Source organism: Choloepus didactylus, chromosome 2 (assembly GCF_015220235.1).
Source record: "Choloepus didactylus isolate mChoDid1 chromosome 2, mChoDid1.pri, whole genome shotgun sequence".
NCBI lineage: Eukaryota > Metazoa > Chordata > Mammalia > Pilosa > Megalonychidae > Choloepus > Choloepus didactylus.
In genome coordinates, this window is record NC_051308.1 from 3,386,548 (window position 1) to 3,404,350 (window position 17,803).

General features: G+C 40.9%; 1 protein-coding gene across 1 annotated transcript in view; it reads left to right on the forward strand.

Annotated features, from left to right (window-relative positions):
* The first annotated feature begins 4,127 nt into the window (after positions 1–4,127).
* The window catches only part of AKAP12 (A-kinase anchoring protein 12), a 102,319-nt gene continuing 88,643 nt past the window's right edge, over positions 4,128–17,803 (forward strand). The window contains exon 1 of the mRNA XM_037819463.1: positions 4,128–4,435. Coding sequence (XP_037675391.1) covers positions 4,307–4,435 — 129 coding nt within the window. The 5' untranslated portion in view covers positions 4,128–4,306. The remainder of the gene's footprint in view (positions 4,436–17,803) is intronic.

A 17,803-nucleotide genomic window follows, 5' to 3' on the forward strand; every position in this document is an offset into this window, starting at 1 on the left:
TTCCTATCATAAGTAGATGGAAAGTAGCCCAACTCTAGAAAAACAAGGAGCCAAAGTGATGCTGGCTTATTGATGACTATACTTCATCTGTATTTAGCTCTATCTATTTTTATTTAGATGCATCTTGAACAAAGGGTATGTTCAGTGGCATTCATGCCCAATTAGTTCTCTGTAAATAATTGCTTCTGTAAGGGCTTCTATAACCGCTGAAAAAATACAAATGACAGGATTGACTCTCTTCCCCCTTTCTCCTCCCCCATTACTTTAAAGGAATCTTGGATTTGAGTCAGGAGTCAATCTTAAATCTTGGTAAATGGAAGTGATATACAAATAGTAGGCTTTATAGTTAACCCCAAAGCAGTAAAGTAACTCTCTCTCTCCCCCCTCCCCCCTCCCTTTCTCTATATCTGTATCTATATCTATCCATCTATATCTATCTATCTATCTATCTATCTGTCTATCTATCTCTCTATCTACCTACCTATGCCAGCAGAACGAGATAGACACATGAACTTCATCTGTAAATTGAACTTTCAGTGATTTTCATCTAAATGCTGGGATTATTATTTAGTGAAGAAATGTAGAACTTTGTTAATCCTTCCAGTTTTTAAGTTTATAATCAGCAAATGCAAGAGAGAAGAGTATGAGTTGGGTTCCTAGATGATTGGATATCTTCATAAAAATAACTGGCACAGGAGGACTAAGCTTTTTACATAGGGAAAACAAAGAAGTGATTAAGTGATCATTTGAGGGTGAAAGCTGTCAGTTCTAAACCGCCCAGCTAGAGAATGAATCTGCCAGGTAGAGTTGTGTTGTTTTTAAATTCTGCTTTACTCATAATTATTATTGCTCTTTAAAGGGGGCTGCGTTAACCCAGCTGTAAAATGTTTCACATGTGTGAATTCCTTTAATGCTATACGTGAAAATGTTTTGGTATGTGCACAAGACACCCAGGCCTGACTCTCAGTTTTACTGGTAAATCTCATGTGACCTGTGTTTCCAGAGAAGTTAGCGTGAGAAGCTCAAGTTCAGCCTGCTCTACTGGCTATGCATATTTGTTTTTCAAAAATCTCAAACTGTTTTTGTGAGTGTGCTTGTGCTAACTCTCTCAGGGAAATGGGCTCCACCACCAACTGTCCCGTGGGGAAAGACACGTGGTGGCACCTGCGTCCTGCTGTTTGGAGGAGAAAGCCTGGGCTGCTGGTGCAAAATGGGTAACCATGGAGAAGACTCAGACAGAGCAGGTGCTTTCGCCCATGCCACCAACACCAATCTGAGTAATTCCGAAGGTGTCTCCTCATCCCAGAAAATAAAACCAAGTGATGTCATTTAGAGCCTTGATCCAGAAGGGCAGTAACTCTATGCTTGTCACATAATCAGCACTCGATAAATCTACATTGGAAGAATGAATGAAAGAACAAGCTTTGTAATGTTCTGAGGCATTAAGCATTTTTGAAAGATTGGGATGTCTCATTGCTAGGGATAATAAATAACATAAGCACTTTTTTCAACAAAATAACTCCAGAAAAGTACACCCTTTGAACTCCAATATTCATAGCAGCAATATTCACAGTAGTCAAAAAGTAGAAGCAACCCAAGTATCGTTGACAGATTGCACATAAACAAAACGTGGCATATCCATGCAGTGGAGTATTATTCAGCCTGAAAAAGGAATGAAGTTCTGATACATGCGACAACATGGATGAACCTGGAAGATGTGTTGAATGAAATAAGACAGACACAAAAGGACAAAATTGTGTGATCTCATTTATATGAAATATCTAGAATAAGGAAATTCATAGAAACAGAAAGTACTTTAGAAGTCTCCAGGGGCTGGTGCCAGGGGCAGGGGAGAAGGGGGAGTTATTGTTTATTGGGTGCAGTTTCTGTTTGGCATGAAAAAGTTTTGATAATAGATGGTGGTGATGGTAGCACAATAGTGTGAATGTAATTAATACCACTGAATTGTACACATGATAGTGGTTAAAATGGGAAATTTTGTGTTGTGTATTTTGTTACCACAATGAGCATTTTTAAAAATTAAAAAAAAAGTAACTTTTCAGGCTACAATGGCAGTTATGTATATGGTTGTTTGAATCTATAAAGGAGCCTATTATTCTTAATACTCCCTTAATCAAAGAGCTGTTTCAGACAGAATAGGGAGTACTAGAATGTGCACACTTCTTAAAATATCATTTTGCCTTTTTAAAGTCAGAACATGAGCATTTTTTCATAGCCTCGAAAGTAGACACAAAGCAAGCAGTTGCTAATCTAAACAGACACCTGCAATGTCTCCCTCAGCATGTGGGTGGTATAAAGTTGCTTGAAATCTTTTGACCTTGTAATACTTGCTGAAAATTTAAAGGCTGGTAGATGTGAAAAGCTTTGTTAAGAATTTCCCAAGAACCAAATAAATATTATCTCACAGGACGGGAAAAATTTTGATAGCATTTGTACTGCTTACTGATAAATTCTCCTATGTGCTGACGTTCATTATTATCAAATAGGTTTTCACAGCCATTTTAGCTCTTACCATCCTAAATGAGATCGAAATGTCCCTTCTCGCTAGCATCCCTTAGAAGGAGACAGAGAACACATTGGAAAGCTGCTTATGGAGAGGAAGTGAAGTGTTGCGCAGTGCTTAAGGGTGAGCTTTGAGGTGAGAGGCTTGGGCTAACTCTGTTCCTCCATCTACCAGCTGTGGGATTTTGAGCACATGCCATCATTTCTCTGAGACTCTGTTTCCTCCTCCCCTATTGGTAAAATGAGAATAATAATAGTGTTTACTTCATGGGGCTTTTATAAATGTGATTATACATGCAAAGCGCTTTGAGCAGTTGCCTGAGACAGAGTAAGCACTCTAATGTTTACAAAACAGTCAAAATGGAAGTCAAAATGGGTGAAATGTTTATAAATCTCCAAGATCAAGCATTTTGCAAATATATTGTTCCCTAAGTGATAAATTCCAGATAAACTGACCTTTGTGTATCCCTTCAAATAAGAACGATTAATTCAGAAAATTTATTCTGGATAAATAGCTGATAACAATCCCCAAAGTGCCATTACAATACCTGCAATTAATCAGCCGCAAAATATCCCAGTGCTGAACTGCCCCTTACATCAATGGTCTACTTTAGCCATACTCAATCTGGGTATAGGATTTTTACTTTATGTCTAGTGCCAATATTCCAAAAGATTCTTAATTTTTAATGTGTGATGCCAACCATTGGTAAAATGAAGGCACTTCATCACCAGTTAGTACTGGGATAATTTTTGTCTGTCAGCCCCACTACCTTCATGCTTCCATGCCAAGTAATCCAGCTAAACATTTCATTTAGTTCAAATATTTACGGACTGCTAGCAATATTCATATAATAAATATTAGATTCAAGAATACGAAGGGGAAGAATAAGCCTTCATCTGTGCAGAACTACCGACGCTAACGAACAGAATTTTGCCCATGACGTCTGAGCAGTGGCCTGGGTGGGTGATTTCTACCCGGGGGCCCTGGGAAGCTGGGCGCATTTGCAGTGATGGACTCACACTCCCCACATTCCCTCGGGAAGGAGGGAGGCTGGCGTTGTTCACCGGGTCGGCTGACATCACTCCTTCTGCATGGTGGGAGAGCATGGGTCGCCTGGCTTCCCGTCCTCCGTGGCCTGCCTCTGTCAACCTCTCCTTTCCCTTCGCCGGCCCTAATATGGTCCGACCCCGGAGGAGCAAGGAGTGCTTGCCTTTCTCCGGCTGATGGGGAAGAGGCAGGTACAAATGTTTAGGATCAAACACAAACTGAAGAAAAGCAAATGTGAGATTTGGCCTCGCTTCTGGGCGACTTGTAAGTCCGCCGCAACAGCAGCCCCTGCCTTGGGTGATCCATCATTTAAGAGAATCCAGCCAAACCCCTGTCCCCAGAGGCTTTCTGCGTTCCCTCTTTCTTGCTCTCCCCTCACCTTCTGCAACCCTTGTCTTCTCTGCAGCCCTGGTCCCTGTTTGCTACTCGAGGCGTCCTGGGGCCGGGCGGGCTGCGCCCGGGATCCTGGCCGCCCGGGTGGGGTGATGCTGCGGCTGCAGGGCGTGGCTGGGCTGTGCTCATGTGACAGGCCAGGGGAAAACAAGGGGCGGGGAAGAGGAGGCAAAGAGGTGGCTTTCTCTCTCTCTCTCTCTCTCTCTCTTTTCTTTTAAGGAGTTTGCGAGAGCGCGTCTGCCTCATTCGCTGCGCAGCGCGCCGGGAGAGGAAGGCGGGAGAGGGGGCGCGTCTGGGTGCCGGTTCTTGCGTCCCCGCGCTTTGGCAAGGCGCGCAGGAGCCATGGGCGCAGGCAGCTCCACCGAGCAGCGCAGCCCCGAGCAGCCCGAGGCGGGGGTCGAGACGCCGGCCGAGCCCGAGCCCGGTGCGCTCGGGGACCCCGCCGTCGCTGATGCAGATGCCGCCACTAAGGTACGCGCGCCGGCCACCTGCTGGGGTGGCGGTGGAGGAGTGGTGGTGGGGGTTGCGTTCCTCGTGGGGCTGCCGGCGACGACTTGGCGGGCCGGCCAACTCGGTTGCAGAGTCGTGGGCACCGACCCCCTCGCTGAGCTTTTCGGGTCCCTCGCGCCAGGGCGGGACTGGAACAGCAGCGCGCGCGGTGGGGGCTGGCTCCTTTGTCGTGGGTCTCCAGGGGAGGCGACTGCGCCATCCGCAGTGACAGAGTGCACTCCTGTTCCCCCTCGCCCTGTTCCGCGCTCGGGTTGAGATAGAGGAGCCACTAGTGCTTTCTTGGGGATCTACAGGGCCGGGCATCTTGAGCCCCTACTCAGATGCCAAAGTGAGCAGGTGGCCAGGGCCTGGGCTGGACCTGGTGTCGGGCCCCACCCTGCTCCCCACCCCCGCGTGCTGCCCTTGACAGCATCTGCGTCTGGAGCTCCCGGAGTCGTACCCGGTCCTCCTGCGCCATCTACGCCCGAAACACCCCCGGTGGGTAACCTGTTCTGCCCGGGGTTGCTACCCGGTCCTCTTGCGGTAGCTGCGCCCGGAGTGCCCCGGATTGATACCGCGTTCTGCCCCGGTTCGGTACCCAGTCCTGCGGCATCTGCGCCCAGAACAACCCTGTCGGGTCCTCGGTCCTTCTGCGGCAGCAGCACGAGCAGACACAGCCTCTCTGATGCAGAAAACGGTGGTGCAGCTCGCTCCGGGCCAGACAACCTGGGCAGACGCTGCGTTTCTAGAAGGAATGACAGGTTTTGCGAACAAGGCAGCACCCTCCCTCTCCTTCACTTCGTTGACTGTGGACTCAATTGGATAAACAAATACTGGAAGAGTAGTTAGAAGTTGTCAGGAAGTGGTCAGGGGCTTAAGCAAGCGTTCCCTGTACTCCTTCCTGCGGAGGCTGTGCTGAAACTCAGATATCCTCGAAATATTGCCTATCACAGTCTTACTCCAGCCGCCGAGATTGTGATTTGTCCTGGTCGCTGTATTTCAGATCGATTTTCCAGCATGTGCTAACAAGGCTTCATCCCCACCGGTTTTGTGATATCCTTGTAGGAAGATGTGCATAACCATACCTAATATTTTAAAAACCCTTGTGTCCAGTGTAAGGATAGAAGCTACTTGAGGGCCTTCAGGAGTTATCTCAGGAGGTGTAAATGTTTACCATGTGAAAAAATACTGAAGTCTAGGTAAATTTCACAGACTGGGCCCTCATTGCCTTGCCTCTTTTAGCTGTCCCAGTGGACTTTAGGCTGACAGTCTGCTCTTCTTGCATTGTCTACCTCCAGTCTTTAACTAATAACTACTGGTAAAATCCATGGTCCTTAGAGGTGTAGATATTACCATGAACTAACAGTGCCTGGGACATCCAGATTTTCATAGCCAGAGCTTTGGGCCTAGGGAATGTACCATTCTTTCAACGACTAAGTGACGTCTCCATACTGTTGTACATCACTTTTGATGCCAACTACTGTCAAAATGGCTGCCTAACCCGTGTTTAAATTCTAGCCAGGAAAGTAATTTTAAGCTTTAGTTGCTAATTGGGGACCACTTTTATTTTGAGCTTTTATTACCCCTTTGGGTCTTCTTAACCATTCATCCGAAACATGGTTCTTGTTCCCTTCCCAGTAAATTTGAACTCTACTGTTTTAAAATATTTTTTCCATTCCCTTCTCTTTGTCCTCCTTTAGCCCTCCTTCTTCTCCTTCTTTCTTAGTCACCACCATCTTGAAATAGCCAAACGACTCCTTTAAAATAAATTATTTTAATGACATCCAGAATAGCGTTGAACTGGTTGGCACACTGCCCAGTTATCAATTTGGAGACAAATCAATACACTTACATATACCCTTGGAAAGTGTGCAGTTTTTCATTTAAACTAAAATTTATTACTCAGCTTTTGAAGAACTACGTCTTCTCAAAAGGACAGCCTAGTTAAGAATGACTCAGCACATAACCCCTTCCTCCCCTGTTGGCCCTGTGAAGCTCTAATTCTTAACTTCTGAATAGTCACATCTGCCCTCTGGGCTTCCATAGCACTGTGGACCCTTCTTTCCAGCAGTGATCCCAGTTATGGGTTTCGTGGCTGAACTAGGAAGTATTCTCCCACTGTTCTGGGGGCAGGGACCACAAGGGCAGGGGCCACATCTGACTTGCTCACAACGGGTGTGCCCCTGGTAACATGCTGCTGGTAGGTTGTTGGCTCTAGGCAAATATCTGTGGAAAGAAGGGATGGTGTTTTGATTTCCTAGGCTGCTCCAGAAAATACCATGAAAATGGGCTGGCTTAAACAATAGGAATTTATTAGCTTATGGTTTTGAGACCAGGAAAATGTCCAAATCAAGGCATCTTCCCAAAGACAGGCTGCCCACAATCCTTGGCTCAAGCCACATGGCACATGGTGGCATCTGCTGGTCTCTCCCTTCTCTTCCAAGTTTCTTTGCTTTCAGCTTCTTGCTTCCTGTGGTTTTCTCTCTCTGTGTCTGAATTTCATTCTCTTGTAAAGGACTCCAGTAATGGGATTAAGACCCATCCTGACTGAGGTGGGCCACACCTTAACTGAAGTAGCTTCATCCAAAGATCCTACTAACAATGGGTCCACACCCACGGGAATGGATTAACTTTAAGAACATGTTTTTCTGGAGCTTTCTGGTATTGGCTTTCAGTTTGGAGTAGAGATTAGCAAGTTGAGGATCACCTTGGCCCATCCAAGTTTCTATAATTTAACTTTTAACCACCTCACTTTTAAAAATCCTGGATCAGATAGTCACTAAGTGGTCTATTGGTTATTATTAGATGAAGTGAATTTTTTTGACCAAAAAAGTCAGGTTTGGGGGCTGAAGTTTCAGTTTTCTCTAGCAGTCCTGTGGCTTGTTAGCATTGCAATTTCTAATTGTCTTTAATCTCAAATAGACCAAGATATTAAATTCAGGTGGTTCAAATAAGACTACTTCATATATTGAGTTTGGTTATAAATTTTATCTTGAGCTTTCTTGATTGGATCTCTGGACATTTAGGGAGGGTTAGGCTAATGATTTTATTTTCCCTTCTGGGTAGAATGGTGATCATAAATTAAAGGCTATTAAGATTTTTTTTCTACCTACATGATGCTTTATAAACATACTGCCTATTTAGCAGTCTAGTTAACTTTCCTTTTTTTGCTGCTGATTTTAGTTACCAGTTACACACTGAGTATATGTGTCCACATCACAAAAGATTTTACACTAATTGCCTTATCACTCTCAAGTAGTGTTTAACTCTCAATGGAGAGTTAAACTGTCAGTTAATCTTAACATTTGGTACACTGAGGTAGAAGTCTTGGTATTGTCTGTAGCGTATTTAAATAAAATGGGAGGAGTTTATCTTCCAGGTACTCTTTTACAAACTTCATATGTTAATTCTGGGGGGAATTGCTTGATCAAATTTGCTAGGTTTAAGTTTGAGACTGGGCAGTACAGCTATTTCAGGAGATAGAATGATTATACCTGAGCACAGGTAGTAAATAAAGCCTCACATTATTATTCCTCAATGATCTCTTTTTAAAAATATTTCTTTGAGAGATTGTTGTCACTCAGATAGCAATATATGGCGTGGTAACGAATGGTAAATGGTAAATTGACTTCCATGGCATACCTTGATTTCGGGAGCAAAGTTCCAGGTTGAGTTTGGATAGGTGGATTAACCTCTGATTGCCCTCTTTATATTGGCTGGTGTAATCATTGACTTCAGTGCTGGGAATCAAACCATGGTCAGCTGTAGCAGGGAGCCCTGGGCAGGTGGAAAGATGGGAACTCTTGTCAGGGTTTCAAGCTGTGGTTCCATTTGGTTGCAAGAGCCATGAATCACCAAAACATAAAGAGGTGCTCAAACAGGAGCATCCTTTGTCTGATTTGTAGATTTAAGGATGCCTCTGCCTCTCAGTAATAAACAGAAAATTGAGTTGACCGGATGTATGTCCTAATTCCTCCCTGAGCTTAAGGTAGTATGCTTCTTCCCACTTGCCCTCAGTTTATGTAATAGAAACGGAGAATGAAGGTGACCTTAAAGTGACCATGTCACCTGGTTTTAGACTTAAAAGGGTCAGAGTTTAAGATGACTAGGAGAGAATTATATATTTGTTAATATGGTGGTGTTTGTGTGTGTGTGTCTACCTGTATTCCTATGGATTTTTCCCAGATTACAAGAAATGCCACTTTCTGATTAGAACAGGGACCAAAAATTGGAGGTGTTTGTATGAGGACGAAGATGGTCATCTGGGGTAGGCTGTGAGAATTGTAGGGTCTTCCAGTTACTCCATTATAGGCTGTAGATTGGTGGGTTTAGTGGAAATTCCTGCTCAAAATGATGTCCCTCTTTGAGGATCAGGACTCAAATGTGCATCCTTTTTTTTGTTGTTAAATGGAATTTTTTCCCTTGGAATATTATTTATTTATTTATTTATTGTTTTTTTTTTTAAATTCATTTTTATTGTGATATATTCACATACCATGCAGTCATATGGGATATAATTTATTTAAAAAAAATTTTTAATGCAGTTCTATTTAGATATATTCACACACCTGACAAATCATCCAAAGTATACAATCACTGGCTCACAGTATCATCACATAGCTGTGCATACAATCCCATGATCAATTTTAGAACATTTTCATTACTCTAGAAAAAGAAATAAAAATAAAAAGGAAAAAACAAAACATCCCATACCCCTTATCCTTTCCCTATTATTGACCCTTAGTATTGACGTGGTACATTTGTTACTGTTGATGTGCATCCTTTTTGAATTCACCATAGGTTGACTTTTAAATTGATGTTAAAAGGATTTTCTAGTTTGGTGTTTTACAGGATAATTGATAAAATGGAAATAAAATGCTTAGTTTTAAAAGGTATGATGAAATTGTTCCTTTTTATTTTTCTTTGTCAGTTTTTAACATATATTCAGTGCTTATAGAATACCGTGAAAGCAAAACCAAGCTAAACAGTGCTCATCCTTGGCTGTAGCCAATCATGAAGTGAGAAATTAGAACTTGCAGCATGCAGCGTTCTGAGAAAATACAGTTCTTTTATCTCGTGGCAAAAAAAACCAAACAAACCAAAGGTGAATATCCATGAACCCAACTCTTAGTTCTCTTGAAAGAAAGAAAGAAAGAAAGAAAGAAAGAAAGAAAGAAAGAAAGAAAGAAAGGAGGGAGACTCTATCTTAAACATGTGCATGCTTATTGTCAATAAGTTCTTGAAAATCTATAATTATGATTAAATGACTCATCCAATTAGCTATTGGGCAATGTTTTTGCAAACTGGCATCCTACTAGAGTATATAGGGAAGGGTTTTTTTACCTGTAATCAATTCTTCTGTTTTCTGCTCATTCACATGTCTCATAAAAAGGTTGGGGCGAAGATATTAACAAACTGTAATAAATTTCAATTTGCTAACCTCCTTTTTTTATCACGAATAATTGAGTTTAGTTGTTTGAAACAAACTGTATATCTGACATCATCACTCTTGAACGATGATCAAAAGGATTTGTTTCCTCTTATTGCAATGCTTTTTTATTTAAAGTTTATTTTTATAAAATGTTATTGGTTAAGAACCTTAATTTCTAGATTAGGGTTAAAAAGTGAAAGTCTCTCATCACCCCCACTCTTAAGGGACTCATTGTTGACAATAGTTTTAAACCAATGTTTTCAGTTTCTTACATATTCTTTCAAAAACTATATGCATATATAAGAATATAAGAATAGCCTGACCTTTTCTTTTTAACCTGTAAGATCATATCCCACATATTCTGCAACTTTGGGTTTTGGATGTCTTTTCATATCAGGATATAAAGACCTTCCCCCCATTCTTGTTAACGGTTGCATAAATTTCTGTTTTTTTGGTGAAAGTACCGTAACCATTTAACCAATCCTGTGTTTATATTTAAATTTCCCCGGTCTTTTGCTATAATAATGTGTCGCAGGAAACATTCCATTTCAGATGTCTTTGTATGTGTGCAAGTGCATCTCTGGGATAAACTTCTGAAAGCGGAATTGCTGGATCTAAGTATTACATGCATTTTAAATGTTGATAGCACTTGCTAAATTTGCTTTTCAAGGAGGTTCTATCACTTTGCATTCCCACTCTGTGGAGATCGACACTCCCTTCCCATGCGTTTGCCTTGGTGGATATCAAATTTTCTAATATTTGCCAATCTGCTAGAGGAAGAACACACCTCCATTTCCTTTACGTGTTTTTAATTACAGAGTCCAGCACCTTCTGCTGTTTTCCAGCCATGTGCTTTTCTTCTCCGAGCTGCCTGGAATGACTTTCAGAGCATTAAAGGCTATGGTTTCTTTTACTATTAATTTTTAAAGATTTTTTTCCCCCAGAAATTACTCAAAAGAGGGTAAAAGCAAGTTTAAGAGTCAAAAAGGCAGATGAGACAGAGTTCTGCTCTCATTTGCTCCTTTTCCTTCCCCAGTTAGTACACTGTCTTTAATTTTATTTGGACAATGAACTACTTCTTTAGCTCTCAACTCTTAAATTTCTCCTCTGGGGAACAATCTAAAATCATCCAGTTGCCAGAATTTTCTTCATACTTCTGATCCATAAAATGTTGGAATCGGGGATCGGGGCAGTAGAAATCTACCTCCTGGGAAAACAAGAGGCTGAAGTGCTCCCCGGATCTCCCACCCCCAACCTCCACTGCCCCGGGTTCTGTTCTCATCTAATGAAGGACAGCCTGGCTCTGTTAACTGGAGTAAATGTGTTTTCCTGGAAAAATGTAGGTGTTCAAAGCACTGGAAACTACAACATCTTTCCCAGTCACCATCAGTGTTCTCTTAATATAAGTATTCATTCAAGTTCAAAGGTTTTTGTCTTCCCTACTGCTTCTTGGTGATTTTTTTTTTTTTTTTTACACAAAAAAACGGGAAACCCTGTAGTTTCATCCTGCCTCACCTTAATCCCAGTTTTAGTAAAATGTCAATTTTATGTTTGATGTGTAAATGAGATAAGCTAAAATTCAAGAAGGGGAGATTCTTACACCCCTTTGGCTGATCTTCTGTTTGTTATATGCAGACATTGCAGATCGCAAGAGTATTGAAGGATTAAACTTTCCCTGGTTCCCAAAACCTGGTTGGGCAATTGAATCACCTGGGGAGCCTTTTGTAAAAACACCCTGGGCCCCTTCCTAGATTTATTGTATCAGAATCCCAGGCCATGCCAGTGTCTGGGATTCTGTTGTCTTAAAGTATACATCAGGTATTCTCATTTGCCAGGTGTGAGTAGCGTTGCCATGTGGAAGGGGGTGGGGAGGATGTGGAGTGTGGGGACTGACCCAGGGCTGGGGAGGGTGTTCTCCGCACAGAGAAACTAAGGAAGGAATTTATTGGGGTAGGAGGGATGCTTTTAGATGACTTTGGAAGAGTAGCTTTTCCCCTCCACACATCATAAGGAGAAACTAAAGGAAATTGTTTGTCCTACATAATTGCTTTCCTTTGTTCTACTGCACTGAAAACCAGTGTGCTTCTTGTAGTTTGTGCCATTCAGGGTAAATAATGACCAAGAAGGAGCTGCTTTTCATTGCCTCTTAAAACTCTTCCCTAGTTTGTCAATTCAAAACTTCTTTCGTGCTGAATAAGTAGACAATAGCTGAGGGCTTAGTTGATGGCAATTGGTTGGCCCCAAAATCTACAAAGAAATCTTAAAACCTAACCAGGTTGTTGAAGATCAGGATAGAATAGGGTTATGGCTTTTTCAGCCACTTGTTTTCTATTCATTCTTGATTCCGTAAGCATTACTTGAGTAGCTTCTGAATCTAGGAACTCTTGCTAGGAACTAACGGATCCAAAGAAGAGAGAACTCTCAGAGCTCAGTCCTAAAAATGTTAAAAGTTCTCCTTTTCTTATATATGTATATGTATATGATATGTGTATGTGTATATGTGTATATATTTATTATATATATATACACATACATATCTTTCACCCACTGGAAATTTATTATTTTATGTCTTAGAGGGAGACAGCTAAATTCATTTTCCATATTGGTTATCTATTGGGCCCAATATCATTGATTAAATAGTCCCTCCTGTCAAAACTCAAGTTGCCACACATGTATAAATCTCTTCATGGGCTTCTTCTTATTTTTAAACTTTACTTTCTGTGTTTACATATACAGTAAATTAAAAGCACTAAGGGAGTCGCTAAAAATATAGTCTAATTATAATAGCAAATCCATGGTTTAAAATATTTTTATATTCTGTATCACAAGTGTTAAATCCTGTGTCTCACAGCTACGTGAGATAAATATATATAGACACTTACATACATACAAACATATATATATATGGAAGCTGGTTATCTTCTAACTGTAAGTTGTTTCTTGGTATTTAATAACATTATGCATTAAAAGTAGTCAGTCAAATGTCTTCTAATTACCTACCATATGTAAGGTCCTGTTCTAGAAGCTTGGGCAGATAAAAACATAAAACAATACATAATATTGCCCCCGAGAACTCATAATCTAAGTGGTGTGGTAAGATCTCTTGAGATGAAATATTCAATAAAAGTTCTTTAAAAAGTTTGATAGCCAATAGAAGAACCACCATTAGCTAGTACATGTCTACTCAGTGCATTGCTCAGGTGACTGCTATAGAAAGAAAAGAACATTTTGGAAATTGTTCTAGGCAGGCAAAAGGCCATTAGTCAGAAGGCAGGAAAGTACAAGGCATATTAAGGGGCTGAAAGCTTGTAACAGGATGATGGAAAGAGGATGATAAATAAAGTTGCAGCTAATCAACACAAGAGCTTCAGAGGCAAGAGAGAGCCACTGAAGGGAGTGATATGAACAGAGCAAGGTCTCAGAAACACTCCGTGAGTGCACAGCGGCCTCCTGGGAGACCATTTGTACAAGGCAGAGATGACACCCACAGTGGGGCGGAGTGAGGGGAGATTGGGGGAGATCGTACAGGAAAACATTTTCGCAATATGGCACTTGCTGCATTAGATATCAGCAGGGGCACAGTGGTGGCACTGGGTGCAGGATATGAGGTTTGGCATGGGGGCCATCAAAAATAACTGAGATGTGAAGACTTGGCATCTGGAGTACTCGAGGGTCTCCAGGAGCCCGACAAGGACTTTGACTTCATGACAGTGTTTTCAGTTTTCTCTTGCTGCATAACAAGCCATGCCAAACAGAAACGATTTACACACATAGGGAATCTTTAGAAGGGAGAACATCACTTGATGTGGGACTTTGAAAGAAAATAAGGGGTTTGCAGCTGGCTCTATAGGTAATGAGTGAGGACATCCAGGAGATGAATAGCAGGCCTGTAGTTGTGATCTGGGTCACAGCAGACATTGTGGGCACTGGAACACCCCAAGCCTGTGGACGGGCAGACATGGGAGGTACATGGTGGTGGTCCAGTATCGTGGGCTGAGAGACAGGAACCCTGAAGGGGCTGGTAGTGTGGGCCATGGAAAAGGGTAGGTGGAACCCAAAGTGAATATTAGTAGAAGAGAAGATGAAATAAAACAGACATCACAGAGTTGAACAATTAGCAGATTGTACTGCAAACAGAATTACTGTGCAGCAGGACTCTTCTATTCCAGAAATGCAGGGTGCAGCAAAAAATGAAGGATCCTGATGGCAATTGCTTTCCTTCCATTTGCAGGTAGAGAAACTAGGTTGCTTGGGGAATGCTTATCTTTACTTTCAAAGAAGACATTTCTTTGTCATTTTCCCTACACCAGTGTCTACCCTTTGGCTTGTAGTTCAGAGGACGATATTGATGGTTTGCCATTTTTCTTCATGTCTGAGCCTATGGTTTCTTACTGAATTGAGCCATTACAGTCTCCAGGCTTTGCCTGCCATAATGATCAGTTTTCTATCGTCACTCCCTGGTATTGGTCACACTAATTGAAAACATGGTTCATTGCATCCTTGATAGCTTTCCCATTTGTTAAAGGATATATTGTTGTGATACACAAAACAAGATTGTTTTTACGTTTTCCATTGTAGAACTCTCAGGGTACTCTTAATACAAGTATTCATTCAAGTTCAAAGTTTTTTGTCTTGCCTACTGCTTCTCAATGTTTCTTTTTTTTTTTTTCAAGGAGAAACACTGTAGTTTCATTCTGCCTAACTTTAATCCCAATTTTAGTAAAATATCAATTTTATGTTTGATTCGTAAATGAGATAAGCCAAAATTCAAAAAGGGGAGATTACTAAATCCTGTTGGTTGATCTTCTGTTGGCTGTATGCAGACATCTCAAATTGCCAGAGCATTGGGGGATAAAATTTTCCCTGGTTCCCTAACCAGGGATTTTTGGACCAGCCAATTGCCATCAGCTAAGCCCTCAGCCATTGTCTAGTTACCCAGCACAAAGAAGTTTTGAAATGACAAATGAGAGAAGAGTTTTAAGCAGCATCAGGTAGAAATTAAAAAAAATGTACATTGATAAGCAGCTTCTTCTTGGTCAGTAAGGATAATAGCATTTCATTCAACATGTATTACCCTGAATGGCACAATCTGCAAGAAGCACACTTGTTTTCAATACAGCTCTTGCTTGATAACTTTGCACTAATTTAGCAAACTCCTTGTAGAATGCCTTTTTAGAAAAAAATTTTTTTGAGATTATCCTTCACATTGGTATGTATGTCAGTCTCATTCAACACCAATAATGTTGAATACTATGCAAAAATCAACCTGGGGACCGGCCTCTTTTAGAAAGACATCAGAAAGGGAGTCATGTTTCACGTTGGGTAATTATATAAAAGACCTGCCATTCAGGGCCAAAAAAAAAAAAAAAAAAAGTCAACCTTGGGTGTGGGCTACCTACTTAGAGTTTACAATTGATATACCACTTGTTTCAGTGTTGTTGGCTGGTCAAGCAAATATATGCAATGGGTTGACTTAAACAACGAGAATTGATTAGCTCATGGTTTTGAGGCTAAGTTTGAAGTCCAAATCAAGGCGGCAAGATGATGTTTTCTTCCCCAAGACTATGTTGTTCTGTGACTGGTTGTGGTGAGCCTCGGTCCTGGGCTTCTCTGTCACATGGCAACGCAGATGGAGGCCTCTCCTGGCTTTTCTCTTTTCTTCCAGGTTCTGTTGATGTTCAGCTTGTGGCTCTCTCTGTGTCTGAGTTTCATTCCTAAAGGACTTCAGTAGCAGGATTACTGGATCTGTTCCCGATTGAAGTGGGCCACACCTTAACTGAAGTAAATGTCCTGCTTACAGTGGGTCCACGCCCACAGGAATGGATTAAGTTTAAGAATTTATCTTTCTGGGGTGCACAGCTCCAAACCACCATACCACTGCAGTACAAACTGCTAGGAGAGAAATAGGATTATAATCTACAGATTGCTAAGATCTATCTAGTCTTTTGATGATGAATTTTTAAAAATTATTTCAGAAGTGACATGTTTAGCTGCTATTTTGACATGAGTTCTTGACTCCCACATTGTTAATCTAAATATTTAAATAGAAATTTTTGTTCTTGTTTGGCTCTTTTTTATATGAAATAAGTTATTGAAAAGCTGTGGAAAATGTCACCACTAAAGTTTACTAAATCAGGCTTGATTATTGCCATTTACTTTTCCAATCCTGACAAAGGCTAGTTTATAAAATTTAAACAAAGAATATTGACGGTAATAGGGGCAAAAACCCAGCTGAGTTGACTTCATAACTGTTTTATCTGATATTTTTCTTTGTAAAACCTTCGGTCGGTCAAGTTTTACTTTTGACTCCCTTTAGATCTGTCCTTCTTGTTTATAACCTAAACAACTTGTTTTACATTGATTGAAATGAAGATTGGCTACCCTTTGATATGAATTAAAGATGCACTGAAGCCTTTAAATAGCTCAAAACGTTTTTGTCCTATATGGAGAGTCTTTCATAATAGAAGAGAACCTACAATTTTATCTAGATTTGCAACAGTAACTAGAGATTTCAAGTCATTTCTGGAACTGTGCCCGATAAACAATCTCTCCATGACAGGAAGGAATGCAAAGAATGCTTAAGTATTCAGGGAAGTAGGTCATGGTTTAAAGTATTACTTTTGCCAGAGAAAGTTTCTCAAGCAATCCCTATGATCCTTGAAACTGCTTCTTCCTTACCTGGGATGCTGTAGTCTTAGGCTGATTAGGTGACTTGATTAATTTCTCCGGCTCTTGGAGGGCTTTACTAAAAGTATGTAAAAGATTCACCAATGCCCCTGCCCTCTGGCAACCAAAAGAAAAAAAAAAGTGAGGTCTCTAGGTTAATGACTCGAAAAATCATAGATATGATAAATGCTTTTTCTTTATTGTAGGACCTTGGAATAAAAATTACTTTAAAGAGTAAATAGGCAAGTTATAACAGACGGACGATGAGTGAGTATATTCAGGAAGGAAGGGGAACTTAGAGAAAATACTTTAAGTACCCCTGTGTACTGGGGATCTTTCTTTGCTGCCAGCAAAGAAAGATCTGAATTCCTGTACAACCACGATGCCCTTAGTCCAATGCGGACGTATTCCAAGTTCATGAATTGCCTGAATTTTGCCCTGAATTGTAGCTGAGTATCACGCAAGAGGCACAGACAATGCGGGGCTCAAAGGCAAGAGAAAGAGGTCCCATGTTGGGGTACCAGTAAAGGCATCATGGAGGAAGTGGAATTCTTGGTCAGTCTTTGAAGTATAGAGATGCTCGAGAGAAGGAGCCGCTAAAATAAAGAGACAAGGAACAACCTCTGTACTGTGACATATACTGAGTGAAAAATAGTCTAGGAAAAGTTGATAAAGCTCAGTATATGTATATATAATGTAGAACTTAGCTCTAAGATGTTCATGTTATTAATTATGAATCTCCAAAATGGGAAATACAACCTGCAACCTTCCCCAAACACAAGGTGGAAAATTCTGAGCTTGAAAAGAGGGAACAATTAGAAAGTAATTGAGAAGCCTGAAGAAGTATTCTGTGGCTTTGCTGTAGAGAATTTTGAATACTAGATGCCTGCACTTACTGTGATGGGCAGTGTAAAGCCAGTAATTAATGTTGTGTCTGGGATGAAGTTGGGAACTTGAAGACTTGACTTTATATTTCCAATCTGAGATTGAGAGAGTAATTCTAAGATATTAATGGAAATTGTTCTCTTTTGGGGGGAAGGAGGGATATGGTGGATTTCCATTTCATTTCATATAACATGATTGTAATATATATATGTACATATATATACACGTATATATTTAAATAAAGTAACCAAATGTAGACAGATTCTTACTCTTTAGTTAAAATGGAAAATATGGGCTTTGTCTCAGTTTTTTAATGTACATTATCTGGGAAATGCCTCAGGGCATCCTGAGATGATATATTTCATATT